Here is a 24,168-nt window from a genome sequence, read left to right as displayed (position 1 = left end):
ATCTACGGTTTTTTGGGTTTCATTGTGCTTCTTACCTTTTGTGGAGGAGTTCCAAAAATCTTGCCATTTTTGGTCTATATATGTTTGTGCGAAGCTTAGTGCTTCTGTAGAGCTATAGTTAAGCTTGATACAGTTTTAATCTCCTAGTTTGGTTTTTGCAACCTTGTCTGCTGTTTCGTTGCCAGAGATTCCAATGTGCGACGGTATCCACATGAGCTCGACTAATTGATGTGCTGTGGTGATATCGTCAATTAATTGGCATGCTTTGTCGAGGAATTGTTCCCAAGAGTGTGTATTGCGACTTTGGATCGATTTGATAACGCTTATAATGACTGCTTTAGGTATTTGGTTGTCTTTGATCCATTGTAGTGATTCAAGTACGGCCCAGAATTCAGTGATGTAAATGGAGCAATAGTCAGGTAATATGGATCCCGTTTGTATATTGAATTCAGAGATGACTATTGTTGCTGTTGTTTTTGGTCGATATGGATGATGGACTTATGAAATATGGATCATATACTAGGAAAATGAAATATGGACAAGGCTGGATGATGGACGAGACAAATGGAAAAGGAATGACAGACTTGGTAAATGAAATATGGATGATGGACCAGGCTAATGAAATTGTCTATTTATTTATTTTTTGGTCATTTATTACCAGGATAAGCTCTCAGAAGATTCTTTTTACTGAATTCTTACATTCATTATCAACCAGTCCTGGCTAGCTAAACACATATATACTTCATGTTCACCCATTCCTTGACTGGTTTTCTTTTCTTCCATATATTTAGTACCAGGAGTCTTGAACAGGATCCAAGGGATAAACATGGACCCAAGGGATAAACAGGATCCAAGGGATAAACATGGATCCAAGGGATAAACAGGATCCAAGGGATAAACATGGATCCAAGGTATAAACAGGATCCAAGGTATAAACATGGATCCAAGGGATAAACATGGATCCAAGGGATAAACAGGATCCAAGTGATAAACATGGATCCAAGGGATAAACAGGATCCAAGGTATAAACATGGATCCAAGGGATAAACATGGATCCAAGGGATAAACATGGATCCAAGGGATAAACATGGATCCAAGGGATAAACAGGATCCAAGGTATAAACATGGATCCAAGGGATAAACAGGATACAAGGGATAAGCAGGTATTTGAAGATACTGATACTTGGGTTTCTTTTTATGATCCAAAACAATTACCAATATTCCTCCTGAAACAATTACCAATATTCCTCCCGAAACAATTACCAATATTCCTCCCGAAACAATACCAATATTCAAACCGAAACAATTACCAATATTCCTCCCGAAACAATACCAATATTCCAACCGAAACAATTACCAATATTCCAACCGAAACAATTACCAATATTCCTCCCGAAACAATTACCAATATTCCTCCTGAAACAATTACCAATATTCCTCCCGAAACAATTACCAATATTCCTCCGAAACAATTACCAATATTCCTCCGAAACAATTACCAATATTCCTCCCGAAACAAAACCAATATTCCAACCGAAACAATTACCAATATTTCTCCCGAAACAATTACCAATATTCCTCCCGAAACAATACCAATATTCAAACCTAAACAATTACCAATATTCCTCCCGAAACAATTACCAATATTCCTCCCGAAACAATTACCAATATTAATATTCCTCCCGAAACAACTACCAATATTCCTCCCGAAACAATCACCAATATTCCTCCTGAAACAATTACCAATATTTCTCCCGAAACAATTACCAATATTCCTCACAAAACAATTACCAATATTCCTCCCAAAACAATTGCCAATATTCTTTCCGAAACATGTAATCAGAAATAGATGTTTTAAATCTCTTCTCTTTATCTCTCAACAAGATGTTTAAAAAATATCTAAACAGTTGATAAGCATTTTCTGTTGAACTGATGACAGAAAGGTGTCAAACTATGACAAGAGAGGTAACCACTCTAGTGTAACAATCTCTGTATCAGATGAGAATTTGAGTTTTATCCCTTTAAATAACTGACCTGTTTAAAGCAAGAAGCCCAACAGAGCTAAATATATTTATTAGAGATATCAACTGTCCTTAGTAGAGAAGAGAAGACACCAAGCCAGTAGCTCAGAAAGATATCTTTAGGACAAAAAATTATTTTGACTGACAATAAACAGAATCATCTGACATTTCAATTACATGTGCAACAAATGATGATGGTGGGGTTGGGGGGAGGGATAACATCCTGTCCCTTAGGGGTGGCCGTGTCTTAAATCTCATTATATTAAATCCATATGGTAACATTCTAAATATGCATTTTGAGCATCAGCTTCTTATTTACCTTAATTTCACAAGCAGTGCAACTATTATCTTAAATGCACCCAAACGGTCCACAAAATGTCCTATCTCAAATAAATGGGACCCTCACAAGAAACTTTACTGTCCAGTCAAGCAGACACCCTATCCTGCTGACGAGTGACCTGGCTACATGACTGCTAATACAAAGGATTACCTCTTGCATCAAATTTTAACTGGTTGGTTCAATCATAAGTTAAAATGTTGTTACATAATCTGTAAAGTACATGTTCAGATAACTCTTCTTAATCATAAATATGTAACTTTGCTAGTTGTGAGAAAGCTTGGCGGTAGCTTCTTGTGGGTTGGTGGTTCTTTCTGGGGTTTTCCTCCACCATTAATACTGGCTGCCATTTATAGCCTATCTTGTGCTGAAAAATGGTGTTAAACCCTATAACAACAACAACAACAACTTTGCTAGTGCTGTGCAAAGCTCAGAACAGTTTGAAGAATCTTTCTAAACGGAATAGTTCCTTTATTGCCGTAAAATGTTTTTTTTTTTGTGTACAGGGCATTATCAAGTATTTTTTTCTAATTTCAGCTTTTTGCCACGATGAATTTGTAAAATATAAGAATTTACTGTATTTATTGTATATACTGGGGCACGAGATCAATAGACAGACTGAAAGTTACAGACTATTAGTGACAGAGATCAATAGATGGGCTAAAAATAAAAGTCTATTACACTGATAGAAAGATAGAAATCAACAGACAGATTAAAAGTATGTGTGTGTGTGTGATTTGGATTTTTAACATAGCTTTAACAAAGTCATATCGCTACGATGTCTGCAGGGTGGCAGTTCATAATGATGTTTAGCACTGGGACATCATGCTGCAGAGATGTAGCATCAAGTCCTCCCCAGTCACATTATCCTGACATCAAGCCGACCAGTTCGAACATAAATTCTTAATGCTTAGTGCAAAATGAAGCAGCTGCTAGTACCATTTTTGAACGTCTTTCGTATGATTCTGCCATTACAGCAAGCTAAATCAGAAGATACCCACACAAATGAAAGGTAAATTCTCCCTTTACATATACAAATATTTAATATATAATGAAATGAAGATCGGATGATTTTTAAAGTAAAGCATAATAGTATGCTGATATATTAACATTCATTTCAGTGTTTTATTTTATTGATTTTTAGTTTTGTTTCTTTTACTGTTAGCCAGCTTTCTTCTGAAGCTAATTCTTTTCATGGAATGGAGGGTGATCTCCCCTACTTAAATAAGTACCCACAATTTAAAAGAGACAAAATTTACATTATTAGTAGCAAAGAGACAAAGTTTAAATTATTAGTAGCAAAGAGACAAAATTTAAATTATTAGTAGCAAAGAGACAAAATTTAAAAGTCGTGATCTGTATAAATTGCAAAGTATACCAAATGTTCTCACTTCGAGTCAAACTGCAAAATACAAAGATCCTGATATGCTGAAGCAAAATGCACCTGCGGATCAGGGTCTATGTTGTTTGTTCTACTAGTTAGTCCTAACAAACTGCTTAGCCCTTGATCTGCATTATGCGACGGAAGGGCTGGGTCTGTGCAGTTTGCACTTATAAGTGAGCACATATAGTATGTACGTTAAAAAAACTTGGTATTCAACAGACTTTGTGAAGGAATTTGAAATTACTTCAACATTTGTAACTACAGATCTCTCTATCAGTGGCTTACATTTCATGAACAAGTCAAATACAAATTCAGTTCACAGATGGCATAACTTTATTAAAATATCAGCACTATAGCTGCAAAATCTGTAATTTTATTCTTTTTTTTTACAGATCAACTGGAAGAAAAAGATTTACATGCAAGTCTGGTTAATAATTTAAGATGAAGTAATAATAATAATAAAAGACTTTTGTTTAAAAAAGTCAATAAAATCACAACCTGTATACATAATGTAATGGAGAATATGGAAATATAGAGATCGGAAGGAATGATTTGAAAGATAAATAAAATTATGTTCCAGATTATTTCTCTCTTCAACTGGTGTGTATCCTTTAACTAGAACTCATAACACAATTAAGGCCTTACACCTAGAACAATCCATCTTGTTTCCTACAACAAAATTGCTACAAGTGTTTTATACCAGCAATGAAATATCTTGAAACCTTATTTATCTATGTCTGAATCAAAATTACTATCATATGTTAGCTTCTTAATAAGTGAAAACTCAAGACTCTGAATTATAATGCATGCTCTTGGTTTGTTTTTCACTTTAGTGAGGGTTAACTCGTGGTAAAGCTGAAGTTTGCCATTTGGGTCATACAGAGTTTTCCCAAAATAACAGTGATGTCACATTTTGGGAAGTAAATGAATTAAGTCAGAAATTTTTATTTCATTTTAATGTTGATCAGTAATTGTACCATATATCCCTGCATAAAGCACTCCTAACTGCTAACTATTGATTTAGCACAATACACCAGCAGATTGGAGTTCATATTCTACATTAAAAGTTTTCCTGTTTAATTCGGTAATGGACAATCTAGGTCTATGTTGTTCATGTTGCATATTATACATGAGAACATATGGTACTTCAGTCCTACTGGAACTGATATCCACAGACTATGTCTCAAAGTAAAATCAGATTTGCCACAAGGTTTCTGTAAAAAAAAGTTAGCATCTTGTGAACCAATCATTATGAGATAGCTCAATACAATATTAATAGATAAAATACACCTGGATGGAATACACTTCATGTCAACACAGTGCAAAATATAAATGTTATATTGCTGCATATAGCAAAGCATTGCAGCTAAAGCAATTACAGAGCATGAGAATAATGTTACAAGAATATGCTGCCTTCCAATTTGAACATTCTGAATTCAAATATGTATAATCATTTCTCATTTTTTCTGTCTTCCAATTTCCACAAAGGGCAATTAAAATTTGCCAACCAGGTTCACCAATGTAAATCTCAAGATTATGTCCAAACTTCTGAGCTTGATTTATTAACTTCTGGTCAAACTTAAATTGTAGGAAATCAGATTGCTGGAATATCAATTTCAGTTTAAGTCCCACCTCACTGGTGAAATCCTGGCCAGATTTTCTGGCAAAAAACATGTACCAAACTGTGCAGACACAAGATACCATCTGCCCAACTTATCTTTTCATACAGGCATAACAATCTGTTATGTAACAAAAGGGTAGCAGGTCCAATACCCACCCAGGCCAGCCTGGTTCAGCTTTATCAGTGTAGCCGTATGAAAGGCATGTAGATCCCATTTCCCCAGCGTAACATTGACAAAAATGTATTGAAAATGACATTAAGACCCAACACTAACCCCAAAATATTTTAACAGCACACATGGGTAAATGCCGTTTACTGCTGTGTGCATGTTTTATATATATATGAATCACTGTTTCTATTTACAAATCAGTATCTAAAGAACAATCATTTCTGCCAAATTTTCTGTCTTTTATTTACTAGAAATCTAGAATTACAAATTCATTACAAAAGTTTCCCTACACTCAAATTTTTCTTTTGCATTTTCCAAAAAGATTTCTAAAGCTGGAATTTGTCACTGAACACATTCTAAGCTGTAACATGAAGATTACAAACATTTACTAAGCTTGATGGTCACTGTGTTTTTTACCCCAACTTTTTTTTTTTTGGGGGGGGGGTGAGGAATAAGGAAAAATTGAAGAACATTATTTGGTAAATGAACTTCATGAATAGTTCCCACAATACAGAACAAGAACAAGAACAAGAGTCCCTTGAGGAGACTGAGGCTCTACTGGGCCAAATGACCATTTCTTCCATCAACAATAATGACAAATTAGCTGCTGTGCTGGACATACTGGATATCAGATTGGTACTATTTTCATTAGAAATCTTTTGGTTAAAATCCCACTATAATGATCATCCATTCCAGAGAGTAGTGACTATAAGGTCTACATGAAAGCCATCATGTACAACTGGCACGACCAATGAGGACCCATCAAAATATCATAAGAAGTCTATTGGTGAAAAACCCATGCTGATATAGCTCTCATGGTGGCCATATTGCAGGTAGGTCATTTTCATTTGGGATCAAGTAAACACTATAAGAAATCTTAGGATCAAAACCACTTGTGGAACTGACTTTGCCTGCAAGACAAGATTTGTATCATGTACATATATTGGACATCAGATCAGTACTATTTTAATTCAGGATCAACAAACAGTATAATAAGTGTTTTTAGTGAAAACACTATGATGAGAATTAATGATAACAAGATTTTCAAGCAACCACTTTAGCTCCAGATCAGCATTGTTTTTACTATTTCATTTAGGACCAAGTAGACACAAGTCAGATCGGAAGAATTTCATTTACGACCAAGTAGACATAAGAAGTCAGATCGGCACCATTTTATTTAGGACCAAGTAGACATAAGAAGTCAGAGCGGCACCATTTCTTTAGGACCAAGTAGACCTAAGAAGTCAGATAGCACCATTTCATTTAGGACCAAGGAGACATAAGTCAGATAGACACCATTTCATTTAGGACCAAGTAGACATAAGAAGTCAGATAGCACCAATTCATTTAGGACCAAGTAGACATAAGAAGTCAGATCAACACCATTTCATTTAGGTCCAAGTAGACATAAAAGGTCAGATCAGCACCATTTCATTTGGGACCAAGTGGACATAAGAAGTCAGATCAGCACCATCTCATTTAGGACCAAGTGGACATAAGAAGTCAGATCGGCACCATTTCTTTTAGGACCAAGTAGACATAAGAAGTCTACTGGTGAAAACTCCATGTCAGTGTGACTTTCTGTTCAGGAGGTCTAGCAATGAAAAAGATTTTCCTAATGGCTGATGTGGTGGGCCATATGCTGTACATCAGGTTGGCACCATTTCATTTAGGACCAAGTAGACCACATAAGAAGTCTTTTAGTGAAAATTGTATGTTGATATACTAGCCATTCAGCAGTAGCAATTTAATGATTTTCAAGATGGTCACATTGGATGTCAGATTGGCACCATGTTCATTTAAAACCAAATGGAAATCACAAGACCATTCTGGACCATGGGATGAACATGTGTAATTGGACCATAGGATGAACATATGTGTAATGGGACCATGGGATGAATATATGTGTAATGGGACCATGGGATGAACATATGTGTAATGGGACCATGGGATGAACATATGTGTAATGGGACCATGGGATGAACATATGTGTAATGGGACCATGGGATGATAATATGTGTAATGAGACCATGGGATGATAATATGTGTAATGTTTCATGTCAGTCCTCCCAGTATTTTAGGACAAGCAGCAATAAGAATTTTGTGCAAATGAATGGAAGGATGTAGGACAACTGACCAACCCTTAAGTTTTCTGGTCTATGACCAGCAGAACCGAAACCAGATGTGGCAATCCAGACAATTCTGAACATACTGATACTAAGAAAATAAATAACTGCATATTTTCTAAATGTTCTGGAAGTAACCAGCCTTTATCTCTGAAGAACGTGCTGCCTTGTGCACTAGTACTTCCAGACTTTGTTTGAATGGCAGCCACTCAATTTCAAATGTCAATTTGCAAAGACTAGTCCCTTTGCCAACCATAGCACATTAGGGTTGGCCAACAATATGGACTGGTATGGAGGAAAATACAAAAAAAAGTCAATTGAGCATAAAAATTCAGTCACAGTGACATACCTTTGGTAGGGATGAGCTACTTTCCTCAAGATGCATCTGTATACACATTTGTGAGTGTAGGAGAAAAAAGGTCAAAGATAGTGAGAATGTAACAAATAGCTGAAAATATAAAAGTGACTTTAGACTGAAAATTAGGTCACATTGACCTACTCTTAAAAAAGCTGAATTGCTATCCAACTGATGTACCCATATACCAATTTTCAGGATGTAACAAAAGACAGCTGAAAATAAAAAGGTCATTAAAGCATGAACATTAAGTCAAAGTGACCTAGATTTTGGAATGGTTGAAGTATGTTGAAATGCTCCAAAACGTCAAGTTTCATTAGTGTTCATAAAATAAGGTCCAAGATCTTCAGTGTAATGAACAGAATGGTGATACAACAAAAATCACAGAAGCATGAAAATTCTGTCACACTGTCCTAGTTTTGGTATAGTTGAATCATTCATTCTCTTGAGATGCATCACCATTTTTCATAAATATAGGTGAAATAGGGTCCATAGCACACATATAGATTAAAATACAAGTCATTCAAGCATGAAAATATGATCATATTGATTTAGATTTGGTATGGGTGAGTTACTTTCTTCAAGATATATCTATACACCAATTTTCATGTGTAGGTGAGATAAAGTGTAATTAAAGTGTAATAAATGACAGCTGAAAACGTAAATGTCATTCATCTATACAAACTGGGTCACATTGACCTAGCATTCGTGTGACTTAGTTTTTCTTTAGATGCTTTCACTTCACTGGAGAGGGAATAAAAATGATAAAATTTGTTACCACTGACATAAAATAAATACAGATTTATATTATCTTGCAATTAATGCATAATTAACATTAAACAAAATGAGTAGCTTCATAATAAAAAAGTAACTTAAAATAATCAATACATTAATGCAATGAAACAAGTCCAATTCCAAATTTATCCATTGGAAATGCATAAGTATATGGGGCGACTGACATACAATTACTAAAGCTAAACTCTTTGGAGAATTCATGTGGAAACACTTAAATGTGGTGAATTTCATTTGCCATGTTTGCACATATAAAATATGTAACAATCTACAAATTGCATATACTCATATCCAGTGTCATAATGTGCCAAAAGATCTGGAGTCATGTGATGTGCCAGAAGATCTGGAGTCATGTGATGTGCCAGAAGATCTGGAGTCATGTGATGTGCCAGAAGATCTGGAGTCATGTGATGTGCCAGAAGATCTGGATACATGCTGCTGGTTGACCCTGGATTTCAAGTGGACTGCATAAACCATGATCTACAAGCACACTGAATAATGGAAGAACTGGGCACATGCTGTTCATAGTGTACATGGCTCAAAAAAGAAAAACCTCTATTCTCCATCATAAATAAATGGTAAAATTTAAGAATTTTATTTGTGAACAACAGATTCAAATTTTGTTGAGCACGTCTTTTTTTTTAAGCCTGAAAGTAAAGAACTCTTAATTGAAAAAACATTAAGAGTGACCATAAGCTAGGGTATACATGATGATACGGACAAGAAAACAGCCAATGTCATCACTATGTTAAGTTACTGCCAAAAAGGACTCAACAATACGATGTCCGGTTAGGAACTTTCTCTGGAAAGGCACCAATGGGTAAAAAAACTTAAACTATTTTCCCCCTCTATGCTGTATTATATATATTTCATGTAATTGAATCCAAAAACAGAAAGTCAGGCAAATGATCCTCCACAAAAAAAGACTGGCTACATTACATTTATTTTCAACTTAAAGGTCACCTGCCACCTATATTGTAGAAACGTGTGATATTATTATAGTTATAAACAAAACGGATTGGTTATGTAAGCACACCATAAAAATGTTTAATTAGACTTAAAACTCCGTTTTATAAAATGAAAAAATGATTCGGCAATCTCCATAAACAATCGGTAGTTTCCGCATGCCAAAACCGGATATGACGTACATTTATCCCTTCTATTCAACCTAGCCGTTCAAGTGCTTAATTTCCCCACGTAAATGTCTATGTAATATAGCATACGCTCATGCTTTTGTACTGCAAATATGGTGCATCTGCACAACGACATTCTCAGTTTAAGTCTTCCTGTCAAATTATCAATAATCATTTATAAAACAAAAATGCGTAACAGATAATATTCTACATAATGCGTATAGATTTTGCAAAGGGTATTGTACAAGAGATATTATAACAAATATACTTAAGTTTAGGCTTCACGTTGTAACACAGCTGCATACAATACATACTAGATTATACAGGAGAGAGAGAGAGAGAGAGAGAAGGGGGAAGAATAATGTTGAGCATTTTGTCAGTATTTAGTTGCTGCAATATGAAGCTCTTACCAGTTAATTTTATTGTTTTTATTTTTCAAGGTGTCTTAGTGTTTGCGCGAGTAAACTGAAAGCTTGTCATTACTTTTCAATATTGTCAATCATATTTCCTCCATCATTCCGTATAAATTAGAAAGGAAACAATTTTGTGTTTAATTTGTGACCCCCCACACACACACAAACACACATACACACTCATGGTACAAAATAAATTGATAAACATACACTTGTTTGAAAATAAAATGAAAGAAATTAATATTGCATTGTTATCATATATTCCTTCTGTTTTCATTATGCGAAAATTATTTTTTAAAAATATATGTCCACGAACTCCATATTTGTAGCGGGTGCCGGCTTGCGTATACATCCTTAGTGTAGTGTGTATCGCTTATGTCAAAAAACAAAATCGCAAATGAGACAAAAGTATCACCCGATTGCTTGAAGGCACCTGCCATTTACGCATGACAAGTTACTTATTGCAAACTGACCCAGATTGTATTCTATCCAGGTTAACTGTAAGTCCGTATCTCGCAAACAAACCACCAAAAAAGAATCATTATTTTAAAATACATTCAATGTGAGTGCAAATGATAAAGTATTATTAAAGCAAGTTATTATTGTGTATAATATTTGCCCTGCAAAACATGAATTATGATTACATATGTCAAACAAATAGAAGCCCGGGTGATAAACACAGCTGGCATGGAGCAATAAACTCATTGTTTGAACTTACCAACAGGACATCAAATACATAGGTTATTTTATTACAATGCAAACCAATCCCGGAAAATACACTTTGGTATCTTTTAGTGTGCCGATTTTTTCTTCTGAAGTTGGCCAACAAAAGGAAGTCAAATTTGGTTCCTTTGGATTCTTTAAGTGTGCCGATTTCTTTCACTCTTTTTTTTTATAAAGTCTGCCGACACAGGGAAGCCAGGATTGATTCTTTTTACCTGTATTAACAGGAATTTTCAAAATAAATTGAAACATGGAACAGTTTTGAAAGCGACACAGTCTAGTGCGTCTTGCACACATACCAATATAAGGCTGAACAGTAAATTAGTTTTCATTAGTTTCATCTAAAATATTCCCTATCCGTAGTTTATAGTGTTTTATTTTTCAACAACAAGAAGCATGTACTTCGTCTTGTAGGGATAAATGTACGTCATTTCCGGTTGTGTCCTCTATAGGTGGGAAATCGTAACTAAGGGGAAGTAACAGCGTTGTATACTTATATTTCGAGTAATTAAATTATTAATTCTTCTTTACCCTTGATAATTTTTTATTTATTTTTGTGCGAGTATAACTATTTTTAATCATGTAATGAAAATCTGATATAAACAGGAAAATGTTGGAGGATGGCCGGTGACCTTTAAACAATTCAAAACATAAAATATCAAATTTACAATTATAAAATGAAGATCCTCTTTCTATAACTCGTCAGCTTAATTTGGTTCTAGGTTTAAGTTTTTAAAAAAATGAGATCAGTTCAATAACTGTACATGAATTTCACCCACAGTAAAATAATAATACAAAATTAGCAGAAACTGAATTTAAAACCTTTGACTCTAAATTAGCATAAAACTAAATCCAACAACAATAAAAAAATATTTCAATAGATCTAAAATTCAACATTGTCCTTTTTGTTAACATTCTGTATTAAAACAATAGTCTAACAATACCATATAATCACCTGTACATAGCATACTATCTGACAAACTGGACAAGAAAATTTAAAGCTTAAGAAATTAAACAAGTGAACAAACTCTGGAATGTGAATCAGGAATACTTAAATTTGAAGTAACAAAAATATTTGTGTTCCTCATTTTACAAATTCTGGAATGTGCATTTTCGGATTTAAAATTGTTTTAAAATGTAATTTCTTTAGTTCATTTTTATGTTCTATTATTTTTATGACAGTCAGTTATCCTTGCTGATGGAATAGACTGTCATCTGTCAGTAACAATCACATGCTGATGGAATAGACTGTCATCTGTCTGTAACAATCACATGCTGATGGAATAGACTGTCATCTGTCTGTAACAATCACATGCTGATGGAATAGACTGTCATCTGTCTGTAACAATCACATGCTCATCATAGGTATGCCTACATATTTTTCTCACAGACATTCATCACTCAGGTCAGATGGCAAATCAATACATCAAGGTTTACTGAACTTGCTTCAGCACCTTACAGAATGACAAATCTGTGTTTATGCTTTGTGAAGTCTGAAGTCATAAACAATCAATTAATGCAAGACTATAAGATGTACTACCTGTAGGTAAGATGTACTAACTGTTGGTAAGTTGGTATCCTATACTACAATTACATGTACGTTACAAGCGACTGACATTTGGTAAAAACCAACCTCATTTAGCCAATATGCTGTTTAATTGACTACTGTATACACTCCCATACAATCTGCATCCAACTGCAAACTGTAAAGACCCAAATCTGCCATTACATGATCCACCAACAGATCTTGGTCTATGTAGTTTGTAAGAAGTAATCAGTAGCACAAACAAAACAGACTTTGATCAACCAGTGCATTATGCAATGACAGATCAGGGTCTATGTCATTTGCAGTTGGACCTGAATTATAAACAAGTATTTAAGATAATTATCTTTAATGTCAGTCTTATAAGAAATTATAATTGGTAAGTTACCCAAGTTTTGCAATAAAGTTTTCATGTATTAGAGCAAGCAGTAAAATGTAATATTCTTCATTTACAACATTTAAAATGCTAGAAATATGGCAAAATTGCATAGGAGTAACCCAATGTAAATGTTGGCTTAAAATTATTTGACAGTTTAACTTTTCTGAAGAAATAATGCATCTCACAGCCTGTCAAGAGTCATCATGGAGATTAATCTGGCTACCTTCAATACAAAAGCATTAGAAAGCATGACTGTCAAGAGTCATCATGGAGACGAATCTGGCTACCTTCAATACAAAAGCATTAGAAAGCATGACTGTCAAGAGTCATCATGGAGATGAACCTGGCTACCTTCAATACAAAAGCATTAGAAAGCATGACTGTCAAGAGTCATCATGGAGACGAATCTGGCTACCTTCAATACAAAAGCATTAGAAAGCATGACTGTCAAGAGTCATCATGGAGATGAACCTGGCTACCTTCAATACAAAAGCATTAGAAAGCATGACTGTCAAGAGTCATCATGGAGATGAATCTGGCTACCTTCAATACAAAAGCATTAGAAAGCATGACTGTCAAGAGTCATCACTGAGATGAATCTGGCTACCTTCAATACAAAAGCATTAGACTGTGATATTAGTAATGCCCTGCATTTGGCAATACTAAACTGGCCCTTACTTTGTAGTGACCAAAAGTTAATGGTCATTGCAGTTAACAACATGAACGTTATGAAATGACGGATTCACTTACCAAAGAACTGTTATCAAAGATGATAATTTGACACAAGTTTAGAGGGCCTAGATATGCAGTTTACAAACCATGAATTTCATTCCTTGTATATAAATTAGTATTTGCCATATATAGCCACCTTTACGTTTAACCCGTCTGTGAACTACAAAAAGCAGAATCTACCACTGCATAATGTGCTGGCAGATCTGGGTCTGTGCAGTTTGTTAGGCATAATCAGTAAAATACACAGTCAAATTTGCTGGCACATTAAGGAACTGTAGATCTGGGTCTATGTTTTTTGTAGTTGAACTTGACTTATAATCAAGTACATATGGTATACAGGTTTTTGGACAATATGGACGACATAATACACAGTAATTAATGGATATTGTAAAATCCATAATAGCACATATTAGAAATATAAAATTTTTTGCACTGTCATCATATTCCATATTTTGAACATGTTGGAAATTCCTATAAAGATAGACAGACTATTCAGTAGAACCTAACTGCATTTGATATCAAGTGTAATGTATTCTCCCCCATTGAAGGTAGCCCTAGTTTTAACTCGGGTGACTGTGGTCAACGTAACTCATTGAGGGCAGCCCCAGTTTTAATGTGGCAGACTATACACAACTCAATGAAGGCAGTCTTAGTTTTAATTCAGCTGACTTTACTCAGCCCTACTCAATGAAGGCAGCCCTAGTTTTAACTCATCTGACTTTACTCAGGCTAACTCGTGCTTCTGTTTGAATAGTTCAAAACAGTTCTATCACAACTTTTAATACCACAAGTTCTCAATCTATTTTCTCTGCTCTCAACTTAATCTGCAAATTTTTCATGACTCAAATTAGCAAGGTACATTAAACCAAAGAAAATAAACAATAGCAATCTTTGCCAATTTACTAATTAAAAAAAATAGACAAACCCTGTGACTATGCATTACTCAGATTAACTCCCTTTAACAGATAGCAATCTTTCGCATTGCAAGAATTACAAAAGTGTACAATGTTTACAATGTAGGAGCAAAATATAGATCAATTTTCATTGCTCCAATTCACTTTTGTGATAGAGGGTTCTTTTTGTATTAAAATAAAGTTACATATAAAAACTGAATATCTGTCTCAGAGTATGGAGAACACATGGTGATATACAATTAAATAATATCCACATCAATATAAATAGGCGTGAACAACTATAAACAATTATACAATGTGTGACAGACACAGTTAAAAAAAACAATATAATGACTAATTTTCAATGCAGCACCACATATTAATCGGCTCATACATTAAATACACTAATAACTTGATACTGTGTGCACTGTATCACATATATATTATTACACTTTAGGTATGTCACATGTATGTTATTACACTTTAGGTATGTCACATGTATATTATTACACTTTAGGTATGTCACATGTATGTTATTACACTTTAGGTATGTCACATGTATGTTATTACACTTTAGGTATGCCACATGTATGTTATTACACTTTATGTATATCAAGCTAGAGCAAGCAATACAATAAGAATTTAAAATCAAAATCAGGCTACAATTAGCAATCTTTATGTAGTCAATCCAAAATTACACTGAAAAAGTGGGGAGGTGACTGTTTCAGTTAACTTTTTAATCTGAAACAATTCCTTAAAGACATTATTTTTACAACAGCTATTATCGATTGTATAAGGGTACCGATAAGCTCAGATAGGTTGAGTTGAATTGAAAACAACAGAGATCCTGATCTGCCATCGCATAATGTGTCAGCAGACTGGGGTGTATGTTGCTTTATCTACTGATTACTTATAACAAACTGCATAGATCAAGCTTTACCGGTGAATAGCAGATCTTGGTTTATGCAGTTTGCTGCTGGATTCAATTTTATGCGGGTACATGTAAAAAGTAAAGACACCAAATAATCACAGTACATATATACTATTCAAGTAAAGACACCAAATAATCACAGTACATATATACAGATACAAAGGATAATCTATAAAGGAGATATATAATCTCTATGAACAAGGAATATCAATGCTCAGAAAAATTTCAAATTTTTCCCAATCATGAAAAAAAAATGGTACAAGTTTCTTTACAAGTAAGTCAAAACCTACATTTCTGATGTCTTAAAAGTGACAACCCGGAGTAGTTTTACAAAACCACCATACAGCAGGTGTCATAATCTAAAATCCACTGGCTGTTGTATCAATTCAATCATTCATAATTATGTAACATCTAAAACATATTGTAAAACAATACGAGTTACTCATCCTTTTAGTGTTGATGTAATTAATGAATCAGCAGAAACAGGAGAAATCTACAATGGAGCTACAGCCATTTACCAATCAACTTATAGGTCAAAGGTCAAGACATTTTAGACCCTTTAATCTACATATATAAAAAATATGCTAACCTACCTTCTTCATTTGGCATCTGGTATTTATTTGGTACAGGTTTATTATTTAAACTTAAATATACTATATCTACCGTACATACCAAGTTCAAATTATACAACATCTAAAATAATACCATTAAAAAATGGCATTCAGTCACATTTATAATAAACTGGAAATGCTCTATGAAATAGGGCACTGAATGGTGCATGAATTTTCAGACAATTTTCTTTTGCCAATGACTTACTATGTCTAAAGAAACCAACAATTTGCTATTCACTTGATATTTATCAGGAATTTTGAAAATTCATGAAATGTTTTATCATGTGGTGCAAAGGAAACGGGTCGCTAATGGCATATTTTGCTACACAGTAGCATAGGAAAAAGACGATATACATGGGGACAAGTCTGGAAAATGTTGCTACAGCTGTCAGGTTTCTTTTTAAACACAAGATAATTCTACTAAATGTAAGTGTGTTATAAAATTGGCTACATCAAAATTAACTAAATGACATTCAAAACATAAAAATCTCATCAAATTTTAAAATTTTGTCTAAACATGATAAATGCATATATAAGTATACAGACTTGAATAAGCTTATAGTCACATTTTTTTGGTGACAACTTATAAAGACTGTTTTAATTACCATGGAATGTACACTGCATCCTTTGTTGTAAAATTTAGAGTAACTCAACAAGCAAATAAAATGGACAGTCAATCACAGTTATTAATGTTATAATAGATCCAACAACAAGCCACTGTTTAGATTCTGGCCTGCTTTGAAGATGGAATATCTGTCCTCATGAAAAAAGATGTTTTTTTCTCTCTGTATGCTGTCTGCAGTCTTGTTGATCTCTTGAAAATGCAGCTTTTCTTTTCACAGAGTGCTCATGCACCATTTTTGTTCAAATCTTTACCTTAAAGTTGGACTGGAAGAAAAAAAACGTCTCAACGTTATGACAATACTACCACAAAAGTGGGAAATACTTGCATCATTCTATCAATTAGTGAATCCTGAATTGCCACATATTTAACAACAGGCAGTGGCAGTTTACTTGAAATTCTAAATGAGAGCTAACCAATTGTCATGTGAGTATCTGTGGATTATAATGCTTCCACACCTTTAGCATGCTAGGCTTGCTTGATTTTGAGGTGTTGTAGTTCAATGATAGTTAGAAACTGAGGCAGAGTAAAGTACAGGTTCAAATGTCTTAACACTATCTTTCCCAAAAATTTCATGACAGATATTGATTTGATCAGACATGCTGTGCTAATGTGAAGGCATAGTTATCTAGACTTGGAATAGTTGTCATTTACAACAATGCAATTCTGTTCCAATCGACCATAACACAGAGAACAGTGCTGTCATTTGCTACCATGCAATTCCATTCCAATCTACCAGAATGCAGAGAATAGAGTTGTAATTTACCATTGTGCAATTGTATTCAAATCTACCAGAATGCAGAGAATAGAGTTGTCATTTGCCATTGTGCAATTGTATTCAAATCTATCAGAATGCAGAGAATAGAGTTGTCATTTGCCATTGTGCAATTGTATTCAAATCTACCAGAATGCAGAGAATAGAGTTGTCATTTGCCATTGTGCAATTGTATTCAAATCTATCAGAATGCAGAGAATAGAGTTGTCATTTGCCATTGTGCAATTGTATTCAAATCTATCAGAATGAAGAGAATACAGTTGTCATTTGCCATTGTGCAATTGTATTCAAATCTACCAGAATGCAGAGAATAGAGTTGTCATTTGCCATTGTGCAATTGTATTCAAATCTATCAGAATGCAGAGAATACAGTTGTCATTTGCCATTGTGCAATTGTATTCAAATCTACCAGAATGCAGAGAATAGAGTTGTCATTTGCCATTGTGCAATTGTATTCAAATCTACCAGAATGCAGAGAATAGAGTTGTCATTTGCCATTGTGCAATTGTATTCAAATCTATCAGAATGCAGAGAATAGAGTTGTCATTTACCATTGTGCAATTGTATTCAAATCTACCAGAATGCAGAGAATAGAGTTGTCATTTGCCATTGTGCAATTGTATTCAAATCTACCAGAATGCAGAGAATAGAGTTGTCATTTACCATTGTGCAATTGTATTCAAATCTACCAGAATGCAGAGAATAGAGTTGTCATTTGCCATTGTGCAATTGTATTCAAATCTACCAGAATGCAGAGAATAGAGTTGTCATTTACCATTGTACAATTGTATTCAAATCTATCAGAATGCAGAGAATAGAGTTGTCATGTACTACCATGGAACTGTATTCAAATGTTCACAAAGAGAACAGAGATGTCATTTACTACTATGTAATTCTAATCAAATCTACCAGAACAAAGAGTTGTCATTTACTACAATGCAATTGTATTTAAATCTAGCAGAACACAGACTAGAGTTGTCATTTACTGTTGTGCAATTGTATTCAAATCTACCAGAACAGAGAACAGAGTTGTCATTTACTGTTGTGCAATTGTATTCAAATCTACCAGAACAGAGAACAGAGTTGTCATTTACTGTTGCGCAATTGTATTCAAATCTACCAGAGCAGAGAACAGACTTGTCATTTACTACAATGCAACTATACTCAAATCTAGCAGAACAGAGAATAGAGTTGTCATTTACTATTGTGCAATTGTATTCAAATCTACTGGAACAGAGAATAGAGCTGTCATTTAATATTGTGCAATTGTATTCAAATCTACTGGAACAGAGAATAGAGTTGTCATTTACTAATTGTGCAATCATATTCAAATCTACCAGAACACAGAGATTAGAGTTGTCATTTACTATTGTGAAACTGTATTCAAATCTACCAGAACAGTAAATAGAGTTATTTACTACAATTCAATTTTATTCAAAATGTACCATAACAAAGAGAACAGAGCTGTCATTTACTACCACATAATTCTATTCAAATCGATAATCATTTTTAAAATGTGTATCTGGGACAACACTGTCTAACATAAGGAGATAAACCCACAGTAAAATGTGTATCTGGGACAACACTGTCTAACATAAGGAGATAAGAACACAGCAAAATGTGTATCTGGGATAACAATGTCTAGCATAAGGAGATAAGGACACAGTAAAATGTGTATCTGGGACAACAATGTCTAACATAAGGAGATAAAGACACAGTAAAATGTGTATCTGGGACAACAATGTCTAACATAAAGAGATAAGGACACAGTAAAATGTGTATCTGGGACAACAATGTCCAACATAAGGAGATAAGGACACAGTAAAATGTGTATCTGGGACAACAATGTCTAACATAAGGAGATAGGGACACAGTAAAATGTGTATCTGGGACAACAATGTCTAACATAAGGAGATAAGAACACAGTAAAATGTGTATCTGGGACAACAATGTCTAACATAAGGAGATAAGGACACAGTAAAATGTGTATCTGGGACAACAATGTCTAGCATAAGGTGATAAGAACACAGTAAAATGTGTATCTGGGACAACAATGTCTAACATAAGGAGATAAAGACACAGTAAAATGTGTATCTAGGACAACAATGTATAACATAAGGAGATAAGGACACAGTAAAATGTGTATCTGGGACAACAATGTATAACATAAGGAGATAAGGACACAGTAAAATGTGTATCTGGGACAACAATGTCTAGCATAAGGAGATAAGGACACAGTAAAATGTGTATCTGGGACAACAATGTCTAACATAAGGAGATAAGGACACAGTAAAATGTGTATCTGGGACAACAATGTCTAGCATAAGGAGATAAAGACACAGTAAAATGTGTATCTGGGACAACAATGTCTAACATAAGGAGATAAGGACACAGTAAAATGTGTACCTGGGACAACAATGTCTAGCATAAGGAGATAAGGACACAGTAAAATGTGTATCTGGGATAACAATGTCTAACATAAGGAGATAAGGACACAGTAAAATGTGTATCTGGGACAACAATGTCTAGCATAAGGAGATAAGAACACAGTAAAATGTGTATCTGGGACAACAATGTCTAACAAAAGGAGATAAGAACACAGACATTCTTTGCCAAAATTAAAATTTTCTTGAAAATAATTTGTGAACATGGCTACACTGATGCGAAGGTAGTTTACTAAAAATGAGAGAACTGTGGGAATGTCATACAATTAGGAGGACTCAAAGTTGACAAATCATATAATGTTCTCACCTAGTATTTTCTTAATGAAGATGAACTTATGGCCAATGTACTGTAATGTATTTCCTACGGATGCTTGGAAGCTGACACTAAATCTTTTCTAGTCAGCAATGCCTTAGTACATTATTGCTGTTGATTATAGATGGCAATTCTTTTTGCAACCTTATGTTTACAAGAAGGCATATTATTTGTCCGATGAATGAAATATATAGTTTTAAACAATCACCAAGATAAAAGATGGCACTTAATTCAATTCTGTTGAAACTATGTAAACAAAAGCAGAAAATATTCAGGTTAAACATAACATTCTTTTCAACCTGTCACACCACTGTACCCTACTCTGTCTGCAACTTCACAAACACACACACACTCACATTAAATATTTAATTCATTCATATAATTCATTAATTTCATTCATTCATTTGTTTATTCATTCAATCATTGTTTTTTTTTGTTCACTATAAAGAGGGACAATACCCACCCCCGGTCAAACCATACATTTTCTTGTGACAAGTGGAGAGTAGCAGCAGAGGATGTAAAAACATGAAAAGGACCTATTATTTTAATAGCTAAAGAATAATTACCATATATGCCATTGCTGACTCCCTCCAGAGTCCACAAAAAGCAATAAAGTACTTGTACAAATTTTTTGCAAGAGAGATCACTTTGCAATTTATACGTTTCTGTGATTTCTGTACTAAGCATATTGAGATTTTTATAAGTGAAAATATGTACACAGTACAGAGCGATGATGGTAATAAGAAGAAGAAAGTTCATTTCAGATAATTAGCAATGGTACCTTGGCAAGGGAGAGGTGTTTGAACTTTTTCTGGTTTTCTTCACCTGAGGAAAATAAAAACAATTTATTTTAATGGCATGCAAATGTAAGAATCAACTGATGTCAAAAAGTTGGTTTCACAAATTTTCCAATGCATCCTTTAACTTTCTATTCCATGCAGAAATGTAAAACTTGTTAACTGGTCCAATTTGTGACTAACATCAAAATATGAGTAAATTTCTGCTCAAATTTAAGGTCTCCTTGTGAAGTCAATTAGTTTCAAATGGCAGATGCTTCAAACTTTTCACAGCTAGAAACTGCAAATTTTGACTGATAATAAACATGTAGTACACTTTCTGAGCTGTGATTTATAAATGTCTCAATTGATCTGCCACAAGAAAATGACATTTGCTTTTTTTTGTCTGATGAAAGGTACATGCAATATTTATGTACAAAATATTGACTTAGCTGTTAATGTATCAAATAATGAATTAGCTATTACTTAATTTCCATATCTAAATAATGTAATTTATTTTTCCTTTAAGTGTCTAAATTGTGGGAAATATAAAAGAATTAAGGAGAGACTGAAAAGACAGTAATGTAAAACACAAACAGAACAAGACAAAAGTCACCTCATGATTATAAATCCCCCCTATGACCAACCTCTCTCCATGTGTATAACACTTTCATTGGTGCACTGGTCCAGTACTCTCAATTTAAACACTACTTTCACTGGTGCATTATGGTCCAGTTATCTCAAATTATACACTAATTTCATTGGTGCACTATGGTCCAGAACTCTCAAATTATACACTACTTTAATTTGTGCACTATGGTCTAGTACTCTCATGTTATACACTACTTTCATTGGTGCACTATGGTCCAGTACTCTCAATTTATACACTACTTTCATCGGTGCACTATGGTCCAGTACTCACAATTTATACACTACTTTCATTGGTGCACTACGGTCCAATACTCTCAAATTATACATTCATTTCATTGGTGCACTATGGTCCAGTACTCTCATATTTTACACTACTTTCATTGGCGCACTATGGTCCAGTTATCTCAAATTATACACTAATTTCATTGGTGCACTATGGTCCAGTACTCTTAAATTATACACTACTTTAATTTGTGCACAATGGTCCAGTACTCTCATGTTATACACTACTTTCATTGGTGCACTATGGTCCAGAACTTTCAATTTATACACTACTTTCATTGGTGCACTATGAACCAGCACTCTAAAATCATACACTATTTTCATCAGTGCATCAGGATACACTACACTTAAATTATATATTACATTCATTAATGCTTCAGGGTACAGTACTCTCAATTTATACACTACTTTCATTGTTGCAATATGGTCTAGTACTCTCAATTTATACACTACTTTCATTGTTGCAATATGGTCTAGTACTCTCAATTTATACACTACTTTCATTGGTGCACTATGGTCTAGTACTCTCAATTTATACACTACTTTCATTTGTGCACTATGGTCCAGCACTTTCAAATCATACACTAGTTTCATTAGTGCATCATGATCAAATACACTTAAATTATACATTACTTTCATTAATGTATCAGGGTCCAGTAGTCTCAATTTATGCACTAAATTATTTTAGTGGACTATGTACCCATGTGTGTGTGTGATTTGGATTTTTAAAGTAGCCTTAACAATTTTTCAGTCATATTGCTACGATGTCTGCAGTGTGGCAGTTTATAGTGATGTCTAGCACTAGGGCATCATGCCGCAGACATGTAACATGATGTCCCACACAGTCACATTATCCTGACACCAGGCCGACCAGTCCTAACACTAACTTCTTAATACTGAGTGCCAAGCGAGGCAGCTGTAAGCACCATATGTAAAGGTCTCAGGTATGACTTGACCAGGGATTGAACCCATGATCTCCCATATCCGAGGTGGATGCTAACCACTAGGCCACCAGAAAGGTGACTATGTACCCATTAAATTATACACTACTTACGACCCAGTAAATTGTACACTACTTATGTTAAACTTTAATTCAAAGGTAATATACAAAATTTTGAATACTGAAAATTCTAAGTATCAAAGGCACTTCCATGCAAATTGCTTGTCCAAGTTGTGTACCAAGTTGGTTGAGATCTCTATACAGTTTGTGAGCTATATTCTGAAAATGAACAGGTTGACAGACAGACAGTTGGACATATAGATATATACCTCTGTAACACATACCTCAATACACGTTTTCAAACCCATATTGTTTTAAAGGTCAATTTTAAAACAAGTAAAAAACAAAACAAAAAAACAACAACAATCAATTAAGAAAAACAAATCAAACTGAAATAAAAATCTCAAGCAAAATTACCCAGAAGGAAGAGAATGAATATATTTTTTCGAACTATACATAAGAGTACAGTGTCAGTGAAATATTGTCTTTTATATAATTTCTTTTTAAAATATAGTAGGTGAAAAAGTTTATCTTCTTTATGATGCAACACTGGAATAAAATGCTTCAAAAATATTGTTCTCGATTTGGAATTAAATTACTTTAATTATTTTCACCTGACTTACAACAAATCGTTTGATAGTTTGCTCTAAAATGATTTTCCAGAAAACATACCGCAGATAGCAACTTTTTTCATTTAAGAGTACAGTAACTGTGATCAGTGTCAAAAATGTGTACATTTATTCTTCATTATCACTCATAAGGCAAAATTCTATTTTTACTACATCTATTAATATACCTTAAGATAATGATCGGTATCATAAACACATTGATAAGGAAAAAACTCAAAGATACCACATACACAGTTAACCCACTAACCACAAGCAGAAGTATAAACTGTATCGATACAAAACCACCCTTGCCGATATCATGGTTGATCTTAAAAGTTATGTTTAACTGAGAACAAAATAGACCTTGATCTGTCATAAAATTTGCAGGCAGATCAGCGTCTATGTTGTTTATTCTACTGATAAGTCCTAAACTGCAATGACCAAGATCTGCCAACACATAATGCAGTTGCACATCTATGCAGTTTGCAGTCTGTCAGATTTATAGGCAAGTATCAATGATATGCCACCAGACCA

At 34.1% G+C, this 24,168-nt stretch overlaps 1 protein-coding gene and 1 pseudogene across 3 annotated transcripts in view; one reads left to right on the top strand and one right to left on the bottom strand.

Moving 5' to 3' along the window:
- Positions 1-1,124: 1,124 nt before the first annotated feature.
- Positions 1,125-9,277, top strand: LOC149808056 (uncharacterized; annotated as a pseudogene).
- The window catches only part of LOC149808055 (uncharacterized), a 147,232-nt gene continuing 127,116 nt past the window's right edge, over positions 4,053-24,168 (bottom strand). For all 3 annotated transcript variants that reach the window (XM_089973103.1, XM_089973109.1, XM_089973116.1), the window contains 2 exons: positions 21,099-21,142; positions 4,053-17,051 (listed from right to left, as the gene is read on the bottom strand). In XM_089973103.1, coding sequence (XP_089829229.1) covers positions 17,036-17,051; positions 21,099-21,142 — 60 coding nt within the window. In that variant the 3' untranslated portion in view covers positions 4,053-17,035. The remainder of the gene's footprint in view (positions 17,052-21,098; positions 21,143-24,168) is intronic.

This window comes from Sinohyriopsis cumingii, chromosome 1 (genome assembly GCF_028554795.1).
Source record: "Sinohyriopsis cumingii isolate HCF-2022 chromosome 1, ASM2855479v2, whole genome shotgun sequence".
NCBI lineage: Eukaryota > Metazoa > Mollusca > Bivalvia > Unionida > Unionidae > Sinohyriopsis > Sinohyriopsis cumingii.
This window is presented reverse-complemented; position numbering and strand designations above follow the sequence as displayed.